Source organism: Gymnoscopelus microlampas (assembly GCF_963454915.1).
Source record: "Gymnoscopelus microlampas genome assembly, chromosome: 21".
NCBI classification, from domain to species: Eukaryota; Metazoa; Chordata; class Actinopteri; order Myctophiformes; family Myctophidae; genus Gymnoscopelus; species Gymnoscopelus microlampas.
The window spans coordinates 35,004,139-35,022,833 of record NC_139958.1 but is presented as its reverse complement, the minus strand read 5'-3'; the positions used below and the strand labels follow the sequence as shown (position 1 = coordinate 35,022,833).

Sequence of the window (18,695 nt, the reverse complement as noted above, 5' to 3'; positions counted from 1 at the left end):
TCATTTTCAACATTGAACTATGTCTTTAATACACCTTAGAGCTGGTGTGTGGAAATAAGAAAAAAGTCCCCCCCCCCCTCTATGTTGCCTAGAACTGGACTTTTTTCTTATTTCCACACAACAGCTCTAAGGTGTATTAAAGACATAGTTCAATGTTGAAAATGAGTGGTCTTTCCCTTTAAACCCTCTAGACTTGGTAAACTGGACCTGAATTGTTTTTTCTTTACTGTCTACACACCAAACCTCTTTGCCAAAAATTGCGATTGTGAGCTTGTAGATGTTGGCTAATGTTCCCCCCCAGAATATGAATGCTGGGGTTCAAGTGGTTAAGTACAGTACTTAGAGTAAATGTACTTAGTTACTTTTCACTTTGTTTTCACTGCTTAAAAGTAGGAGGAAAGGCGGCCACGGCAAAGTACCAGAAGGTTTCAGATTCCTACGGATTGGCCACCGTTAGGTCAATGGAACGGATCCTATTTTGGAATGAGATTAGAGGCAAAAGAGAAGAACAGTGAGTCAGCATTTTTGACAGACTCATAATAATGTATTACATTGTACTGAATCCCTGCCGCTAGGGAAACAGGAGATAGGCTCCTGACCTATGTGGCCACATGACTGTTGCTTCCCAAGGCTGTTTTTGCTGAAGACTGAATCCCTGCAAAGGTTATGGCGACGATAAAATGAGACCTGAGGCCGATTCTACGAATGCCTAACTATTAATCAGTAGTTCTCTAACTTTTTCGTTGCCAATGACCCCCACAATGATATGTATTTGGCCGCGGACCCCCATCTGAAAATGTTTTGTGCCAGGGATCCCCAGAACAGAAGATTTGTGTTAAAGAAATCAAAAAATGTTCACTATTTCTCAAAGACTCAGCAGATGTACAAGCTCGCTTTAATGTGTTAAGGGCTGGCTACTACGTAGTTAAAATGTTATGTCAAGTTTGAGATATCCAATACATGACCGGCTTTCAGGTGAATCTGAATCCTAACTCCTAACAAACAAAGAAATAATTTAAATAACGACCAAATGAAAAAAATATCAATATCATCACACTATTGACTAAAGGACTTCTCGCCATTATCCATTCTGTATCCAATAGCAAATCCCAGTCACCGGAATGCACATTAGACATGGTGTCAATGAATTAATCAATATCTCTTGTCTCATCATGGCATAAATGGCTGGCCCGACCTGACCCCTGTTCAACCTTCCATGTTCTGGGAGGAACATTAGGTACAAAAATAGCAGATCTACAAGCTCACAATACGTCGCACTGTGACACATTGTGACCTTTTGTTCCGTCCATTGTAGACAGAAAAAAGCTGTCCAAGTACAGAGCCAACTCAGGTCCAGTTTAGTACAGTCTAGGAGGGTTTAACGGTAAGTGGTTGAGCCCATGTTTCTCCCATGCATTTAAACTCTTGTCTCTCCACTCTGACTCACTTTAATTCAAGATGCTTCTTTCTTTAATAATACATTCAGGCACAGTGTGTCACATTTTCTCTCTATCATTGGACTCATGACTTTATGTCGTTGCTGTCGGGTGGAAACCTTTTATATCCGGTTGTCCACATATCTTCCTTCTTTTTTATTATTATTTAAAAATCCTTTTACCAATCATTTTACCAATCATTTCCATACAGAGAACCGAAGTCTGACTGCAGGTAAACACTACCACACTACTCCAGTGGCCGATAACTGCTGGCATAGAGGGAAATGATTGGTTAAAAATGTATCTGTTGTTTTGTTATGTAAATACAGGGCAAAGTTACATTAGTTAGTCTGACATATCTGATATATATATATATATTTTTACAATTGTCATGCTGGATTCTCATGCCAGTTGCAGTGTTTTGATTGATTGAATGCTTTATCAACAGTTTGCAAAATGTATAGCGGTACGATTATACAATGATGCTAAAAGGATAATACAAAACTCCCTGAGGGCTTGTTTCCATTGTGGTCCTATGCAAAGCAAACACAAGCAAACACATCTCTCTCTCTTTCAGTCACACATTCTCACACACACGCATGGACACACGCACGCACGCACGCACGCACGCCATCACGCACGCACGCACGCACGCACGCACGCACGCACGCACGCCCACCCACCCACCCACCCACCCACCCACACACACACACACACACACACACACACACACACACACACACACACACACACACACACACACACACACACACACACACACACACTCACACAAACCTGATAACAATAATTATGTTCCCCTTAGTTGTTGTTGGGGTGTTTGCTACACCACATTTTCACATACCTGGAATTGTTCCTCTGCATTTACCCATCCTTATTATTAGGAGCAGTGGGTGATATTAATACATTTACCTAGCCTAATTACATAGACTTTTTTCAAAATAGTGTTAGCACTTTCTCCCTTTTTGGTCTACATAAACGTTCAGAATTAAAGTATAACGTGCTTACCCCATGGCCATGGATGTTACAACTATGTACGGCCCCTCAGAGGTCCCCGTATATTAATACATTTATACCCATCATAACTATTAGGAGCAGTAGCTGAGATGAATACATTTATATCTTGGTGAGGGAAATTAATACATTACCCATCCTAACTATTAGGAGCACTGACTGATATCATTATTAATACAACACCCAGGGAGCAGTTAGGGGTTAAGTGTCTTGCTCAGGGACACTTTAAAACAGACTTGCGGGAGCAGAGAGTTGAACCGGCAACCTTTTGATTCTCAGACGGCCTCAGTACTCAATCGACTATGGCCACCCCTACAATTACATAACACACACGCACGCACGCGCACGCACGCACGCACGCACGCACACACACACACACACACACACACACACACACACACACACACACACACACAGAGAGAGCTTGGCAGCCTGCAGCACGTCCACAAACTGCTAGTTCATCAGCATGCATACTGAATGTAGCATTGCAGTGAAGCCCTCATACACCAGGCAGGCAATATATAACATGCTGCACGTCTCTCTGCTGCTTCATAATTCAAAAGAGGGATTATACAATATGTGCATGCTCCAGTCCTCAGTGGGCCTTGAGTACCCTGAGCACCAGTCTCGCAATGTCACGAGCTAGAACTATGCAATTCTCTATTATGTACCGTATGTGACATGAGAGTATGGCGATGACTTTGTGTCCAGGTAGCTCTGTCGACAGAGCACTCTCCTTTGGAGCACAAGGTCATGGGTTCGATCGCAGGCATCGCCAACTCAGCGCATGAGTTGGCGATTTGAAACTGGCCCCTGTAAAAGTCAAAGCTTAGCCCCCCCCCCCCTCGAACCGTTTACTGTACATATTTTTGTGTTTGTTTTCAAACTGTTTGTATGATGTTTTGCATAGTAGTGTATACTTTTGTCTGTCATTAAATGTTTCGGTGAATTGAGTACAAAGGACCCCAATGGAAACAAGCCATAGGCTTTCTTGGGTTTAAAATCCTCTTAGCAGACCTTGTATTGAACTGTACTTTCCTGTGCTTTTTTTTGCAAACTGCTAATAAAGTTTTCAATCAAACAATCAATCAGTTGCATGGCTTTGGAGTGACAAGTTGTGCGGTAAGTACGGGGAGTAGGTGTTGCACTCGACCTCAGCAATCCATGACTTGCCGCTACATCTCTATACAAAGTAAAAAATATTGGTGTCACCTCTCATTAGAAACACGATCCCACAATCTTCCTCTTTCATCCTCTTAATGACATAAGTGTCGCCCTTCTCGGTTTCACGGGACGGCCCCGTTGGAGAGAATCCCCTCCCGTATTGATCGTGTCGCCATGGCCATTAATGTCTGTGCGAGGATCAGGGTGCTTCTGTCTCCTGAAGAGGAAGTGAGCTAGACTTTTAACGGGAAGCCAGGGGAGTGTGTGTGTGTGTGTGTGGGGGGGGGGGGGGGGGGGTCCCAAAACAACCAAACAACCGGAATTGCAATTCTCCATTATACCTAAAAGAAGAATCTGAGCACTTCTTCCACAACTGGATCTGACACACAGTGATGTGGTGTTTTACTGGTAACGTGGGCCGGGCCCGCTCGTTGCTTCCTGTAAATACTGTGGAACAGAGCTGCGTTATCACTGCTCTATCAGCCCTGCCGCCTGCCATACAGAACAGTAGCAGGGGAACTCCTAGGGAGAGGTCCATTGAAGGGTGATTGAAGGGTGACATATAGATTAGACACACAACAACCTTTGATTGAATGCAGGATAACCCAGCATGACGTCTCTTTACAGAACCTAATGGTTCTATGGCCGCCATAACAGTTGGGTTATTGTGGTATTATTGGTAAAGTCTTGGGGACAATTTAACAGCCTTCAACTCTTAATAGTCAGCATACAGTAGAAGTAGTGTTAATTTTACTCCCAAGAGTATACACGGTATCAAATGGACCCGTACGGGTCACTGTGATTTTACTGTGGGGAAAGTGAACATGGTTAAACTCTGCTGACCACTAGCCACTGGCCACTCTGTAATATAATTCTATTAGTAACTCCTGACTGAACAGACGGTATAGTTCAAGGGGTCCTGGGGGGGGACTTAGTCTATTTGAAAATCTAGCTATTTACACATACACACAAAAAGAGGGGAAGAAGAAATACAATATCTTCTCTTATGGGGGTCCATGGCACAAACTCTTTTGAAATGGGTGTCTGTGGCCAAATACAAAGCAATTTGGGGGGGGGGTCCTTGTCATGAAAACGTTTTAGAACCACTGGTATAGTTAGTTCATATACCTCCTGGACTGGCCAGACTGTGTAGTTCATTGGTTCTCAAAGTGGGGTCCGGGGACCCCCAGGGGTCCTTGGGGGGGTACCAGGTGGGTCCCCAGCAAAATGAGTTAATATAGTGTCACAATCATTTTAACAACTTTAACCATATTTTATACTTCGGCTATTAAAAAATAGCAGATCTACAAGCTCATAGCGCGGCACGGAGTGCCGTGCTATGAGCTTGTAGATCTGCTATTTTTGGAAAAATCCCTGGCAGCAAATATTTTTTTGAGATGGGGGTCCGCAGCCAAATACATAATCATTTTGGGGGTCCTTGACCAGCAGCAGCCAGACCAGACCCGCATAGCTCATAGTATCCTGTATGAGTTTTGGTGGAGCATGGGCTCCTCCCACCCTGCTTTCATGTTCCTGTCTGCAGAGAGGCATGCTGTGAGAGCCTCACACACACACACACACACACGCACACAGACGCACAGACGCACACACACACACACACACACACACACACACACACACACACACACACACACACACACACACACACACACACACACACACACACACACGCGCGCGCACGTACACAGAGACGCACACGCACACACACAGTGTAGCACCGCAGCAGCAGAGCCGCTGTTCAGTGGAACTGCAAGACACTGCGCATACATACCTTTCATCTCTACGGAGACGGAGAGAGCTTCCCCAGCAACCTGTCGGATGGAGGATACGTAAATAAAGACCGATCAGGCTTATACGTATCGATATATTTTTTGCGGGACACAAAAAAAACAACAGTTATACGTTTGAGTTCTTCTTTTTTTTGGAGGGGCAGCTTTTTGTGTTGCCAGGCAAGTTAATAGTGGAGGAAGAAGAAGCAGGTAGGTAAGTCAATGGGTTTGGCCAGACCAAGACAGATCAGTGTTTGTGTGTGTATAACCTTGCGTTCCATTATGATTATGACATTGTAATAAGCGTTTCAGTTGGCAAGTGGCTGTGGCTACAAGAATGCGATTATTATGGGAGTGTGCTGTCTGGCGATTTTAATCACATTTTAGCAGTAGTAGCCTACTGTAGTACAAGCCAAGGGATGACGTTCCAAATGGTTTTCATGTGAGGATGTGAGGATATACTAGCCTTAAAAAATAATAGCCGAATCCCAAAAAAATCGCCTACAACGTCACCATAACCCCAAAACCCATCGGCAGATGGGTTTTGGGGTTATGGTGACATTGTAGGTGTTTGAATCTCGCAAACAATGTCAGATCTAATTCTAAACATGTACAAGCTGCTGGTGGGCACGTGGGTTGTTGAAGCAGCCTGGACGGATCGTAACAAATGGACGTGGATGCAGTGCTTGCTGCTGTTTGGTCATGCTGTGGTGTTACAATGGGTTTATTTGAGAGTGTAATGCACAGGTTCACAGATATTGGAAGATATTAAGGCAGGCTGATCGCTTAGCATTCATGTAAATGCTGAGTGATTGAAGGATATGCAGGCGATCATCAGGCTGTCGTTGTAGAATGCATTGTAGTGATTGAAAGTATATCAGATTCAGAACAAACACGTTATTTATCAGATGGGATCAGGGAGGAGGCTCTATACCTGACACATTTTTACAACGATCTGGTTGCTGAATATTTAGGATCAGAATCAGATTATTTCTGGACCCCCCCCCCCCCCCCCTCGATCGTCTCTCTCTCGGCTCTCCTTCGGTTGCCAATGTCGTGTGTGTGTGTGTGTGTGTGTGTGTGTGTGTGTGTGTGTGTGTGTGTGTGTGTGTGTTTGATGGGGCCACATATGCCTATATTGCCTCCTGATTTTTTTGTAGTATTTTTTTTTTCTCCTACATTATTTGTTTTGGAAGTTTATTCTCTGTTTGTCTCCCCTGCCTTGTTGTTTCAAATTCCAGAGTTTTAGAAATGCAAACCTTTTGTTGTTGTGTAATGGACCATGGAGTGTCGTTTTTTCAGCTGTTGTGTTTGTGTGTGTGTGTGTGTGTGTGTGTGTGTGTGTGTGTGTGTGTGTGTGTGTGTGTGTGTGTGTGTGTGTGTGTGTGTGTGTGTGTAGACAAGCTTCACTTTGGTGCTGTCAGACTGTCTGTTGCCTCTCATTCTAGTCTGAGGGCATTCTTCTCTTCACTACAGTATCCCTGGATAAACAGAAGTCTTTGTTGTGTATGCATATGGACTGAACTATTATAGTTTTCAGTTACTTTTGCTCAGAGAAATGATTATGATGTTCTCAGCGGTGGTGTAAACTAACTACATTTAACTCATTTACTCAAGTACTGTAGGCTACTTAAGTACAATTTTTATTAAGTATTTACATTTTTCAATACTTTTACCTCTACCCCACTACACCTCAGAGGAAAATATTGTACTTTTACTCCACTACAATTATATGTAAACTTCAGCCTTTTGTTACTTTGCAGATTCGTATTAAAACACACATTAACCACTTCAGCCCTATATACTGTATACTTCGGCTATTTGAAAATAGCCGATCTACAAGCTCACAATACCGCTGATAAACAGTAGTCTTTTTTGTGTTGTGTATACCTATGGACTGAACCATAATAGTTTTCAGATACTTTTGGTCAGAGAAATGATTATGGTGTTCTCAGCACAGTTTTTAAGGTGCAAATCAGAAATAATGGAGGTAAATGTCTTGACCACACTGTATTTGCATTTCCAGTTAAATTAGGTGGACGTGTGTGTAATCACGTGTTATGTGTAATGACACGTTTCTATTTCTATGCCCACGTAAATGGTATTCTATGAATGTGGAGATATTCTATTATGTATGTGGGAGGAGAGAGACAGGGGAGAAAACGAGAAAGCTTATAATCAAAGGGCGCACTGGGGTCTGACTTTATTATATGAGGTCAAATTCCACAGCGAGACCCGCATCGCATCAGTCATTTTCTTTTGCACTCAACCCTCATTTCTCTATCCTCTTTTTTTTCTTCTTTTTTTTGCATGTACGTGGGACAATTTCCACAGACAGGGCAGTGTTTACTTAAAGTGGGATTCGAGTTTGTGACATGAATGAACTCACCCGGGGGTTAAGCTCGCTGGCTCTTAACAAGGGGGAAGTGAGAAATATTGGACCTTGGAGCTGGAGAGACGGGTGTCTGGAATGTCGACAGTGAGGTCGATCTCTCCGAGAGTCCGAGCTCAAGAACCTGGGGCTGTCAACAAGAACGAAAACACTCTTAATTGAGATGCACAAAAATCACTTAAGTACAGCAAAACACCAGTTTGTAGGCAGAATCATACACACTGGAGGTTTTTATTAGAGAATTTCAATGAAGTGAGTGGACTAGAGGGATGCGATAGAGGGGTGACAGTGGCTCAGGAGGTGGAGCGTCCCTGGTTTGATACCCGGCTCTTCCTGGCTTGTTGAGGTGTCCCTGAGCTCTAGACACTGTTCTCAACGTGGGGTCCGTGGACCTCCTGGCGTCCTTGAGAGGGGGTTCCAAGGGGGTCCTCAGCTAAATGACTTGATAGTCATTTAGGACCGAATGGACCCTTCAGGTCTGTAACTCTGTAAGTGTACAATTGGAACCAAATGGACCCGGTAGGGTCCATTTGGTTCCATTTGCACGCTCTCAGAGTAAAATTAACACTGAGGATTTTACAGTATAGAGTGGGGTCCCAGAGATAGAAATAATGTGAAATGGGGGTCTGTGGCCTAATCAAACTGGAGGTCCTGAAGTAACTGAAGTTAAAAAGAAGGTTGTGAATCACTGCTTTGAGCTGCCACTGTGGCTGCACACTGCTCCTAGCTCCTTTAGCATGGGTCACATGCAGACAAGTAGACCACATTTAATCCACATTTAATCCACTTTTAGGACTGCCATTGACCAAAGAAATTTGTCGTTGACTAATGGTCAAGGATTTTATTGACTAATCAATTCATATTTGATTTAATCGTCAAATCTGTGAAATTTGAGTTGACCAAGTCCATAAAGAGCACATCTTTAAATCTCAGGAACATTATTCTCAAGAAATTAACTCAGTGTGGTGGAAAAAACACAAAGATCGACTATAGCCAGTAACCACGTCTCTTGTTCAACTAACCCCAAACCAAACAATTCATTGACTATATGAAGGGCCAGCCAGCCGCACATCTTCTCCAGGCCTGGCTGGTCCTTCGCTGTTCTCGTGGGTGATGATTCGTTGCTGTGAAAGTGGAGTTGCAGAATTCTGTGTCTGTCCATGTCTTACTAAGCAGAACGTTACAGCCCTCAGCGTCATTCTTTAGATGAAGGTCAGTAGCTGGCCATCTGACCACCCTCTGCACCTACGGCATGACTGCTTGTTACTGGGCGTCAGTCTCATTCTTTAGAAATGTGTCTAATGTTGTCTAATGATCAGACTCTATAGTCCAAGGTCGTGTGACTCATACACAGTGCCACTGGAATGGTTTTCCATGTTGTTGTGGGATGGCTCGGAAAAAAACGGTACTTTCCCAGCGTGAAGTGAGTCAAATAGAACAAAGCAAAAATGTCAACATGCGTGAGGTTAAATTCTCTTCATTCTTTATACCCTTAGTTGCTCTCTGGGGTTGTTTTACTGGAGGTATGGGTGGACACTTTTAAAGAGATGTCATTGAACTTTGGTGGAACCAAGGGTTGTATTATAGCTACACAAGTCCAAATATTGTCTCTCATCTTTATCCGTTGATTCTGTGCTCAGAGCGAGAAACCAGAAGTAGCAAATGTGGCAAAAGAGATCACACTTTTAGCACATGATGAATGCAAACAAATAGCAGATTCTGCCAATAAATAAAAACTAATCCTGGTATTCTGTAGCCTAAAATAATTCTCATGCTGTTCAATATTATGCCTGACAGTAGTTCTGAAGTGCAGCAAAAGGTGATAGGTCACCATATCGGTGTAACGCGAGCGCCGGCACCTGTAGGCAGGAATCCCGGCCCGACACATTGTGAGCTTGCAGATCTGCTATTTTCGGCGCGCGTAAAACCGGCGCGCAACTAAGTGTAAACCAGGATTTAGCCTGTACTGTGTGAAGTCGTTTTCCAGGTAATAATGAGTCTATAAGGTGAAGGTGGGGTAATTTCCTATGGCTTGTCGCAAGGTAATTAGGACTGTGTAAAGAAAGCGTTAAGGGTGGGGGTGGTTGTGATCCCCATTAAACACAAGAACACACACAGACACAGAGGAACAGGAAGAGGCGTGCGTGGGGGATTTTGTTGGAGGAATGAAGATACAAACAGGAGGTTTGTGTGTGTGTGCGTACGCGCGCTTGTGTGTGTGTGTGTGTGTGTGTGTGTAAGGGGAAATGGGGGGGCGGTTGTCGAGGGTGTGAGATTCACCCTGGTGAGACTTGCGCCTTTACGCATTCCAGGCATTCCAGCCACCGGGATGGTTGAGGCTCCTCAGACCTCTTCTTGTAGTGTTGGGGGGGGTGGGCTGCTGTTGGAGCATTGGAGAAGGCCTTTATGTTGCTGGGGGTCACACGGGCATGCCTTCACTTCACTTTAAACAGAAACCCCAGACCCTGTCATTTAGGAGGCCATGGGAACAAGGAGCACAGTGCGCGCCAGCGCTTCTAAAGTTACACGCACAGAGATAACAAGCTGAATACTGTCAGAGCAGTGTTTCCCAAATAATGGGTCGGGGCCTATTTCTGGGGTCACAGATCCCATTTTTATGGTTGTGACGTTACGTAAATTACGTCTCTTTGTATTTATTTATTTTTTAGGTTTCCTACAATAATTGTTTTCGTTATTGTAAGGATTTCCCCAAAAAAATAAATAAAAGGGAGACACCAAATGTATCTGGGAACCCCTGTTTTTCTGTCAGCTCTCTGCTCACACTCACTCGCGAGGTAGTTTAATTCCTGTTCCATCCATTCTTCTCTGTTGTTGCATGTCCAGGCGTCTTGATAGTAAAACTAGCAACAGGAATCAACTAAAGTCAAAACATATCTCAGCTAGAATATGACACCACAATGAGGAAACAAGTCGTTATCTCCTCTGTCTCGCTCACAGACAGTTTGATGCAAACAAAAACAATGACAGCTTTGTTTAGGTACAGCAGTACCTAACAGATGGAAAAAGACTCTTTCCCCTTTTGGCTTTCACCAATGGCTGTGAAGACCTTTTCACCTAATTCACAGCTCCTATGTAACTGACTGAAGTGTCTTGTACTAATGTGTCTTGTGTTGCGTTGTCTTGGGTCTTGTTTTTCACCTTCTCCTGCACTGTAATCTCATTCACTTATTTTTCTGTTTTCTGTTAACTTATTATTTTTAATTGTTATTCAAATTAAGTTCTATAATGTTTATTTTGCACTGTCTGAGGCTGTGTGTTCACCAAAACGTTGTTTTTCTTTCCCAGCCACTGACGATCAGAACGCGCAGCGCAATTTCCTGTCACGCTGGCATTTCCAGCATTGCGTATTTGCGCGGCGCTGGCATTTAAAACAATTCAAACCATACACAGGGAAAGAAACACCTCTGTGGACAAAGCCCCTGTAGTGCTGTGTCTTAATGTTTATGTAGGGTGGTGGGTGATGATGGAAGCAGTCACACCTGGCCTAAATCACACTAATTAGAGCTGGGTGTGACTATATAAACCTGTTTTGCATCCATCTTCTAATCTAAATGATGCACACAGGATAAATCTGCCACACAGCAGTGAGTGAGCTTAAGTTAAAACATAGGAAAATATAACAGAAACTAAATTAAGCACCCCAGTTTTTTTTAAGCGTGTTTAGACCCTGCGATTGTTTAATAAACAGAGGCAGTCTTAATCCTTCATATTTTGTGTAAAACACTCTTGAATTGCCTTGTGGTTGGGATGTGTTTTACAAATAAACATACCTTGTTCAGACAAAGTGATATGGGTCTTTGCACAACTTGTTATTGTAGACATACCGTATATGAGTAATACTGAACGTACACAAGACTGTGGTTTTGTACTGTATGCCAGAGTTTCTGAACATCATAGCCACCCATACAGAGGAGCGCAGCTGCATGATTATTAGAATAATGTGGACCAGCTGTGGTTATCAACCTGGGGTCTGGGCACTCGCAGAGGGGTCCTTGAGGGGGGGATCCGGGGGGTCTGCTGCTAAATAGATAGTTAGGTTGTAACTCTCAGAGTGGACAAATGGAACCAAATGGACCCTTTTTTGTACCATTTGTACACTCCCAGAGTTAAATTAATATTGAATTCATTAATAAATAATATTTACAGTGTGTATAGGGGTCCCGGGTCCCAGATATATATATCTTTTTTATCAAATTATATCTGGGTTGCTTGAAATAAGAAAGATCGATAATCACTGCTGTATCAATGTAACCAATGGCTCTGTTTCCTCTCTTCTCCGCAGGCCTCGTTGGGTTTAACACCGTGTGGCGTTCACGTGACCTTTCTCCTCCTCTCCGCCACCCAGCGGTCATGTCGGGTCGCCTGGCGTCGCGCCGCGGACCGCTCAGCAGCTGCTTCTGACCGACAACCCCCGTTTTTCGCGCAAGAAAGATGTCAGCGTGCGGCGACTTTGCAGAACACGTGTGGAAACCGGGCTCCTGTAAGAACTGCTTCCACCCGCTCAGCGCCCACCGGTCTCGCGGCGTGGGCGGCCTGGGTGGCACGGCGCCGGCGGTCTGCCTGAGGGCCAGCGTGGGAGGCGACGAAGAGGATGGCGTAGCGGTGCCGTCGCCCTACAGCAAGCCCACCATCGCTGTCAAGCCCACCATGATGAACGCCGACACCAGTGATGTGATGACGGATGTAAATATGAACATAGAGCAGGTGAGGAAATGATTCTTTATTTATGTATTATTTGTACCATTATGTACCATGTAGACATTATGTCGCTTGTTTTGGGGCCGGTGTTGCCAGATTCTGTGAGAGAAACAAGCAACCAGGTTCAGGAAAACCAGCCCAAAAGAAGCGACTATGGGCCGCATGTGCACTTTGACATATACATCAGCTATTTGAAAATAGCAGATCTACAAGCTCACAACGCGTCGCGATGCGACGCGTTGTGAGCTTGTAGATCGGCTATTTTCAAATAAAATCTCGCGGGGAAATTATAATAAGCAGATCTGGCAACCCTGCCAGGGACCAGCAGGGGAACTCTTATGGATCAGTAACTCTGAACACTGTACAAATGGGACCCCTCTGGACAATTTATTTCCATTTGCCTCTACACTGTCAGAGTTAAATGAACACTGAGGATTTTACAGTAGAGATTGGGGTCCCAAAAATGCATGTCAAACTGGCGGTCCTTGAAATTAAAAAAGGTTGAGAATCACTGCGTTATGTTATTCATGTATTAATGCAGGTGTCTACCCTCTGGTGTGTGTGTGCGTGTGTGTGTGTGCGTGTGTGCGTGTGCGTGTGCGTGTGCGCGTGTGTGTGTGTGTGTGTGCGTGTGCGTGCGTGTGGGTGTGTGCGCGTGTGTGCGTGTGTGTGTGTGTGTGTGTGTGTGTGCGTGTGTGTGTGTGTGTGTGTGCACCAGGAGAACCCAAAGAGCCCAGTGCAGCATCTGGGCCTGAAGAAGCTGCTGGACTTGTCCTCTCTCTACATCGACAGTAACGGCTGCAGCCTCCAGAGTCCTCCCGGTTCTGGAACCAAGATGGGGTACACCACCTGCTTCTCCCCTGGCCCCCTGGGACCCTTATCCCCCACCGGGCCCCTGGGCCCCTTGTCCCCTGTTTACCCCGTAACGTCCCCTGCCGTCCTGCCCAAAGAGCCCCTGGTCATCGGAAACATCTTTGTCACCCAGGAGGAGGGCCGTGGCCCTCAGAGTCTGAAAGTGAGTCCCGTTGGACAGATGATCAATACCGCCACAAGAACTATCAAGAGCACTTACAATGGAGGTGGTGTGACCACCGGCAAGTCAAATCATCAAGAACTCAATCAGAAATCTGCAGAGAAACCTTTAAACGTCACCGGCCCCGGCGCTGTCGGTGTCCACAGCAACGGTATCAGCGCCGGGACGGCTTCTGACAGCGTTATCACTTCTATCCCTTCCTCTTCCACAACCTTCACCTTTGACACGGTTACCCACAACCCCCAGCCATGCATTCCTACTCCCACCTCCAGCCTATCAGATTCCTCCTGTTCTTATCGTAGCAGCACAGACTCACTGCCGGGGGCGGACCGCTCGGGGTCGGGAGGAAGGCGAGCGGGTTCGGAGAGTCCCCGGAGCCCCATGGCGAGTCCACAATCACCCCCCCACACCCCCAACGGACAGCCAGAGATAGAACCCATATACGCGGAGAGCACAAAGAGAAAGCGCCGGCCGCAGGTCAACGGAGAACAGACTCAGACTCAGACCCCGGCCTCGTCCGAACGCTGCGAGCCGGAGGGCCAGAGGGCCACCATCACCGTCATGGCGGCCCGCACGGAGGAGAACAACCGCACGTTCTACCTGAGCAGCCCCGACTCGGCCGTCAGCACGCAGTGTCACTTCAGCCCCGCCGCGCTCAAAGACGGCGGCGGCGCCCCGGTGTTCCACTGGCCCAGCCCCGCCCACGCCAGCCCCGGCGGCGGGCCCCTGAGCGCGGAGACCAGCCTCTCCGCCCTGTTCCAGGCCAAGCCTCAGTCCAGCCCGCCCATTCCCCCCAAGAGGAACATGCGCTCCCCGAAGCTCGGCACCTCCAGCCTCTCGTCGAGCACCTCCTCCGCCTCCTCCTCCTCCCCGGTCCCGCTCCCCGACCTCCCCATGCTGGTTCTCCTCTCCCCCAGAGAGGGCCACCTCAAGCCCCAGACGGAGAACCATGCCGCCGCGGCCGCCGCCGCCGAGCGACGGCACAAGCCCAGCCACCACGGCTCCGGCTGGAACTGCCGCATCGAGGAGGAGGAGGAGGAGGACGACGCGAGGAAAGAGGGGGACGCGAAGGAGACGACGACAGGGGGGACGACCTCCTCCTCCTCCTTTTCCCGGGTGACGGCGGGACCGGTCAACGGCGCCGCCGTCTGGAGGGAGGCCAGGGATTGGCGGGCGGCTCACGGCGGGCCCCCCCCTCCTCCTCCTCCTCCTCCTCCTCCGGTGACGGAGCCAGGCACGGCCCCCCTCCCCCTCCCGCCCGCCCCCGACAATGGTGCCTGTCAGGGGCAGAGTGAGGGCACCGAGCCGGAGGAGGAGGAGGAGGGCAAACATAACAGGAGCATGCTGGCCAAGGCAGCGCTGCTCGCCGCCGCCTCCTCTGAGCTGCAGGCAGCCGCCGGGAACCATGAGCCCTGTCCGCCACCTCCTCCACCCAAGAAACACCACCGGTAAGAACCATTCATTCACTGACTGTTTTTCTGTTCACCCTTATAGGACCGATAGCGAAAAATAGCCTTCTACAAGCTCACTCGGCTGTTTTTGCTTTTGAATTTGAGATTTGGACTATTTTGTACTATTGTTGACTACGGTATATACTGACATGGCCCCAAACAGGGACAGCAGCGGTTGAAAGGGGTTAAGGTCTTGTCCACTCTTTTACTCGGTTGTTGCCCAATACAAAGGAGCGAGCAGGGAAAGCAGGATACGGTGACTGGAGATGAGGGGTTGAGAAATGTTTATTTATTATTTGTTATTAAGAATAAAGGGCCAAAAATAAATCTCCAACAAAAACATTGCTGCAAGGGATTGGAGGGCATAGACAAGTCAATCGCGCAGTCTGGAATTCATATTAAAAAATTCCATTCTAAATGCTCACGTATTCCTTCACCAGCATTGTAGAAGGATGTTTTTTATGATGAATTCCAGAATGGATTTTGATGTTGTTTCCTCACAATTTTAACAAAAAGTGCGGGATTATGGGGTGGCTCAACGATGACCTATCGAGCATTCATCTATTGTCTGTAGGACACAGTGTGCTACAGCGTGTGACATGGCGCTAGGCACTTTTCTTATCCTTTTTGTTTTTGAGTTTTGTGTGTACACATACATATTTTTTCGTGGATATGGGACTTTGCTTTTTCGTATAACATAGCATAGCATAGCATAGCATAGCATAACATAACATAACATAACATAACATAACATAACATAACAACGTGACATTATAGTGCAGGACATGTCAGGACGTGCTTGCCTAAACCACACAGTTTCCTGTTTCTTTGGCACATATAGATATTCATGTTGTTTGTGAGGTGTGAACTTGTAACGCATTGTTGTTTTGTTAGGCCGACAGAATGTGTGCATTCTGTTCGTTGAATGTAATCTCTGGGGTCTCCATAGAGAACCTGTGGACCACATCAACTCCTGACTAAATAAGTGTGCTTTTATAGATCTGAGTCGCCAGACAGGCACAACCTGTCTGTGTGTGTGTGTGTGTGTGTGTGTGTGTGTGTGTGTGTGTGTGTGTGTGTGTGTGCGTGCGTGCGTGCGTGCGTGTGTGTGTGTGTGCGTGTGCGTGTGTGTATTAGTATACTTGGGCCGAATGTCCCAACAATATACTAGAATTTGTGAAATAGAGAAGAAGAAGGAAAAGGAAAATGTTTGTTTATGGTAAAAAAGAAAAGAAAAGGGATTTCTAGAGTTAAGAAAAGATTAGGAAAAGATTGGGGTTGGAGTTATCATTAGGATTAGGCCTTTAGAGGTTAGATTTAGGAGTTAGTTATGCAGAGTTATTCGACGTCACGCACCGAAAAAAGCAGATCTACAGGCTGCAAGTTGTGAGTTTGTATATGCTTTCGGCTTTAGGGTTGTTGGGGTTAAAAAAGGACAAACGATAGTGAAAATGACATTCATAAAATTGCCGTCCTAAAATGTCGATGTCCTCACAAGTATATCAATACGAGCACGTGTGTGTGCGCGCGTGTGTGTGCATGTGTACGCGTGTGTGTGTGCATGTGTACGCGTGTGTGTGTATGTGTGTGTGCGTGTGCGTGTGCGTGTGTGTGCACGTCACACACGTGTTCAGTACTTCCTTGCTTTGTGCAGCCATGCAAGTGACCCCCGCAGCGCCCTCTCCTTTCATTACACGATTATTCAGCCTTGAATCAGCGTCCTTTCTGTCGCTGCGTATTTCCCACAATGCATTCCCTGTTCCATTCAAATACTAACAGTGTGACTTTTTTTTTCAATTCTAATTTACACACAAACAGGCCTGTCAAATTGTTCCGTTTGCTGTGTCACATTGCTGTAAATGTGTTTTGGTTTGCCACTGTACACAATAGACAGAACTGTGGAGAAAAAAAAGACACAGGCCTGAGGCCTTGTGTCATTGATATCGGCACACAAAGACAAAGCTGTCTCTTTTTACAGTAGCTAATAGAGATGGATCATTGAGCATCGTAGTGTTAATCATATTTATAGTGGTGTGGGGCTATTATCCATTAACCAAGTCATACGATTGTGTCTTCTTGTGGCGAAAATAGCCCATCTACAAGCTCACAACCCGTCACATTGTGAAGCTTGAAGATATTTGAACTATTTCTGAGCAAAAGAAATGTGCCTATAATGACATGCTCAAAGCAGGGATGACAGGGTTAATATTAATACATACTGCTTACTTACAGGTTTTTGGGGTTTTGGTACAGGACAGATTGACGATATTTTAGCTTTATTTGGTGACCTGACATATGTTTGACAAGTGGTTGGTTACTTATTAAGTTGTTGCAATGACAGTGAGTGTTCCTCTTTGACCTAATATTATAATATAAGTAATATAAGTATAATTCTGGTGGTTTGAGTCGCCTACCCATAGCAGAAAGAGAGTATACAATATTTGTTTTGCCCATAATTAGTGCATCAATTGCTCTCCGGAATAAACCTGTTTTTGTCTGGTGCAGATGTTCAGCTCTACGACACTGTAAATTCCTGAGCACCTTGATGAGCACATGTTCCTTCCAGCACCTTGGGCCGTGAGGGTCAATAAAAGCCTGGCTGTGTTTTGTCCTTTTCACAAATCGGTGCTTTTCCAAAGATACCTTCTCAATTTAAATCTGAAGTAAGCGGCACAGTTATCTATTCACAGACAGACAGACAGGCCTGAGGGAAATTCAGTTGTCATAGCAAGCACCGCAATACCAGTCCACACCAATGATTCGCGACGCAACCCCTTGAAACATGCAACTCCTCGCAACTACTTGCAACCATTGTCCCAAATGGCAGTTGCAAGGAGTTGCATTGGTGTGGACTGGCCTTAAGACACACTCAACCATATGGGGTTTAAGTGGTTAAGTGATTCATTGATAAGGTACTTTCTCTCTTCCTAGAAATGTAGCGGAGTCAAATGTACAATATCTAGTACATTTGTACAAGTAACGAAGTAAACGTACTTTCGTTACTTGTTCCACGCCCCCCTTGTATCAAAGGACAAACGCGCTCCTCTTTCATTTGGGCTGCTTTGTTGTGACATTCGAAACCCTGCAAAATGAAACTGTCAGCGGCCACATTAGTGTTTGTTCCTCGCGACCCCGCCGGTCAGTTGCAGAGTCACGCCTGTGAGCCGATCACATTTCAGGGAGCCTTATTTTCGGCGGTAACTCTAGTAAGCTCCCGTCTCTCTCTGTGCTGTGATGCCATCGCTGGCATTCTGCGCCGATAAAAATACACTTTGTCAAGATACATGTGGGAACATGCCTCACGGCCAGCCACCCATCATCACAGCTTTCTGCTGCTCTCACTTTGTCTTAGCTTTCTTCAGTGGTGAAAGGCCACTAAAGTACATTTACTCGAGTACTGTACTTAAAGTACAATTGTGGAGGTACTTTTACTTTACTTGAGCATGTACATTTTTCAATACTCCACTGTCTCAGAGGCAAATATTCTACTTTTTACACCACTATGATTATTTGACAGATTTGATTACTAGGTTCTTTGCAGATATAGATGATTAATACTTTAACCACACTTTAAGCCCATTTCATGCTTTATAATATTCAAAATTAGATCTACAAACTCGACAAGATGCGTTCTGAGGTTGTAGATCTGCTATTATTGAATCATTTCTTACTGTGGTA

The 18,695-nt window shown here is 45.7% G+C and overlaps 1 protein-coding gene across 5 annotated transcripts in view; it reads left to right on the top strand.

The window, feature by feature from the left end:
- prag1 (PEAK1 related, kinase-activating pseudokinase 1) overlaps positions 1–18,695 on the top strand; it is a 77,205-nt gene that overhangs the window by 40,103 nt on the left and 18,407 nt on the right. For 3 of the 5 annotated variants that reach the window (XM_084046181.1, XM_084046182.1, XM_084046183.1), the window contains 2 exons: positions 12,118–12,539; positions 13,252–15,014. In XM_084046181.1, the coding sequence (XP_083902307.1) occupies positions 12,267–12,539; positions 13,252–15,014 (2,036 nt within the window). In that variant the 5' untranslated portion in view covers positions 12,118–12,266. Of the gene's footprint in view, positions 1–5,314; positions 5,637–12,117; positions 12,540–13,251; positions 15,015–18,695 lie in introns of those variants that run through there. The other 2 variants (XM_084046180.1, XM_084046179.1) reach the window with 2 other exon arrangements.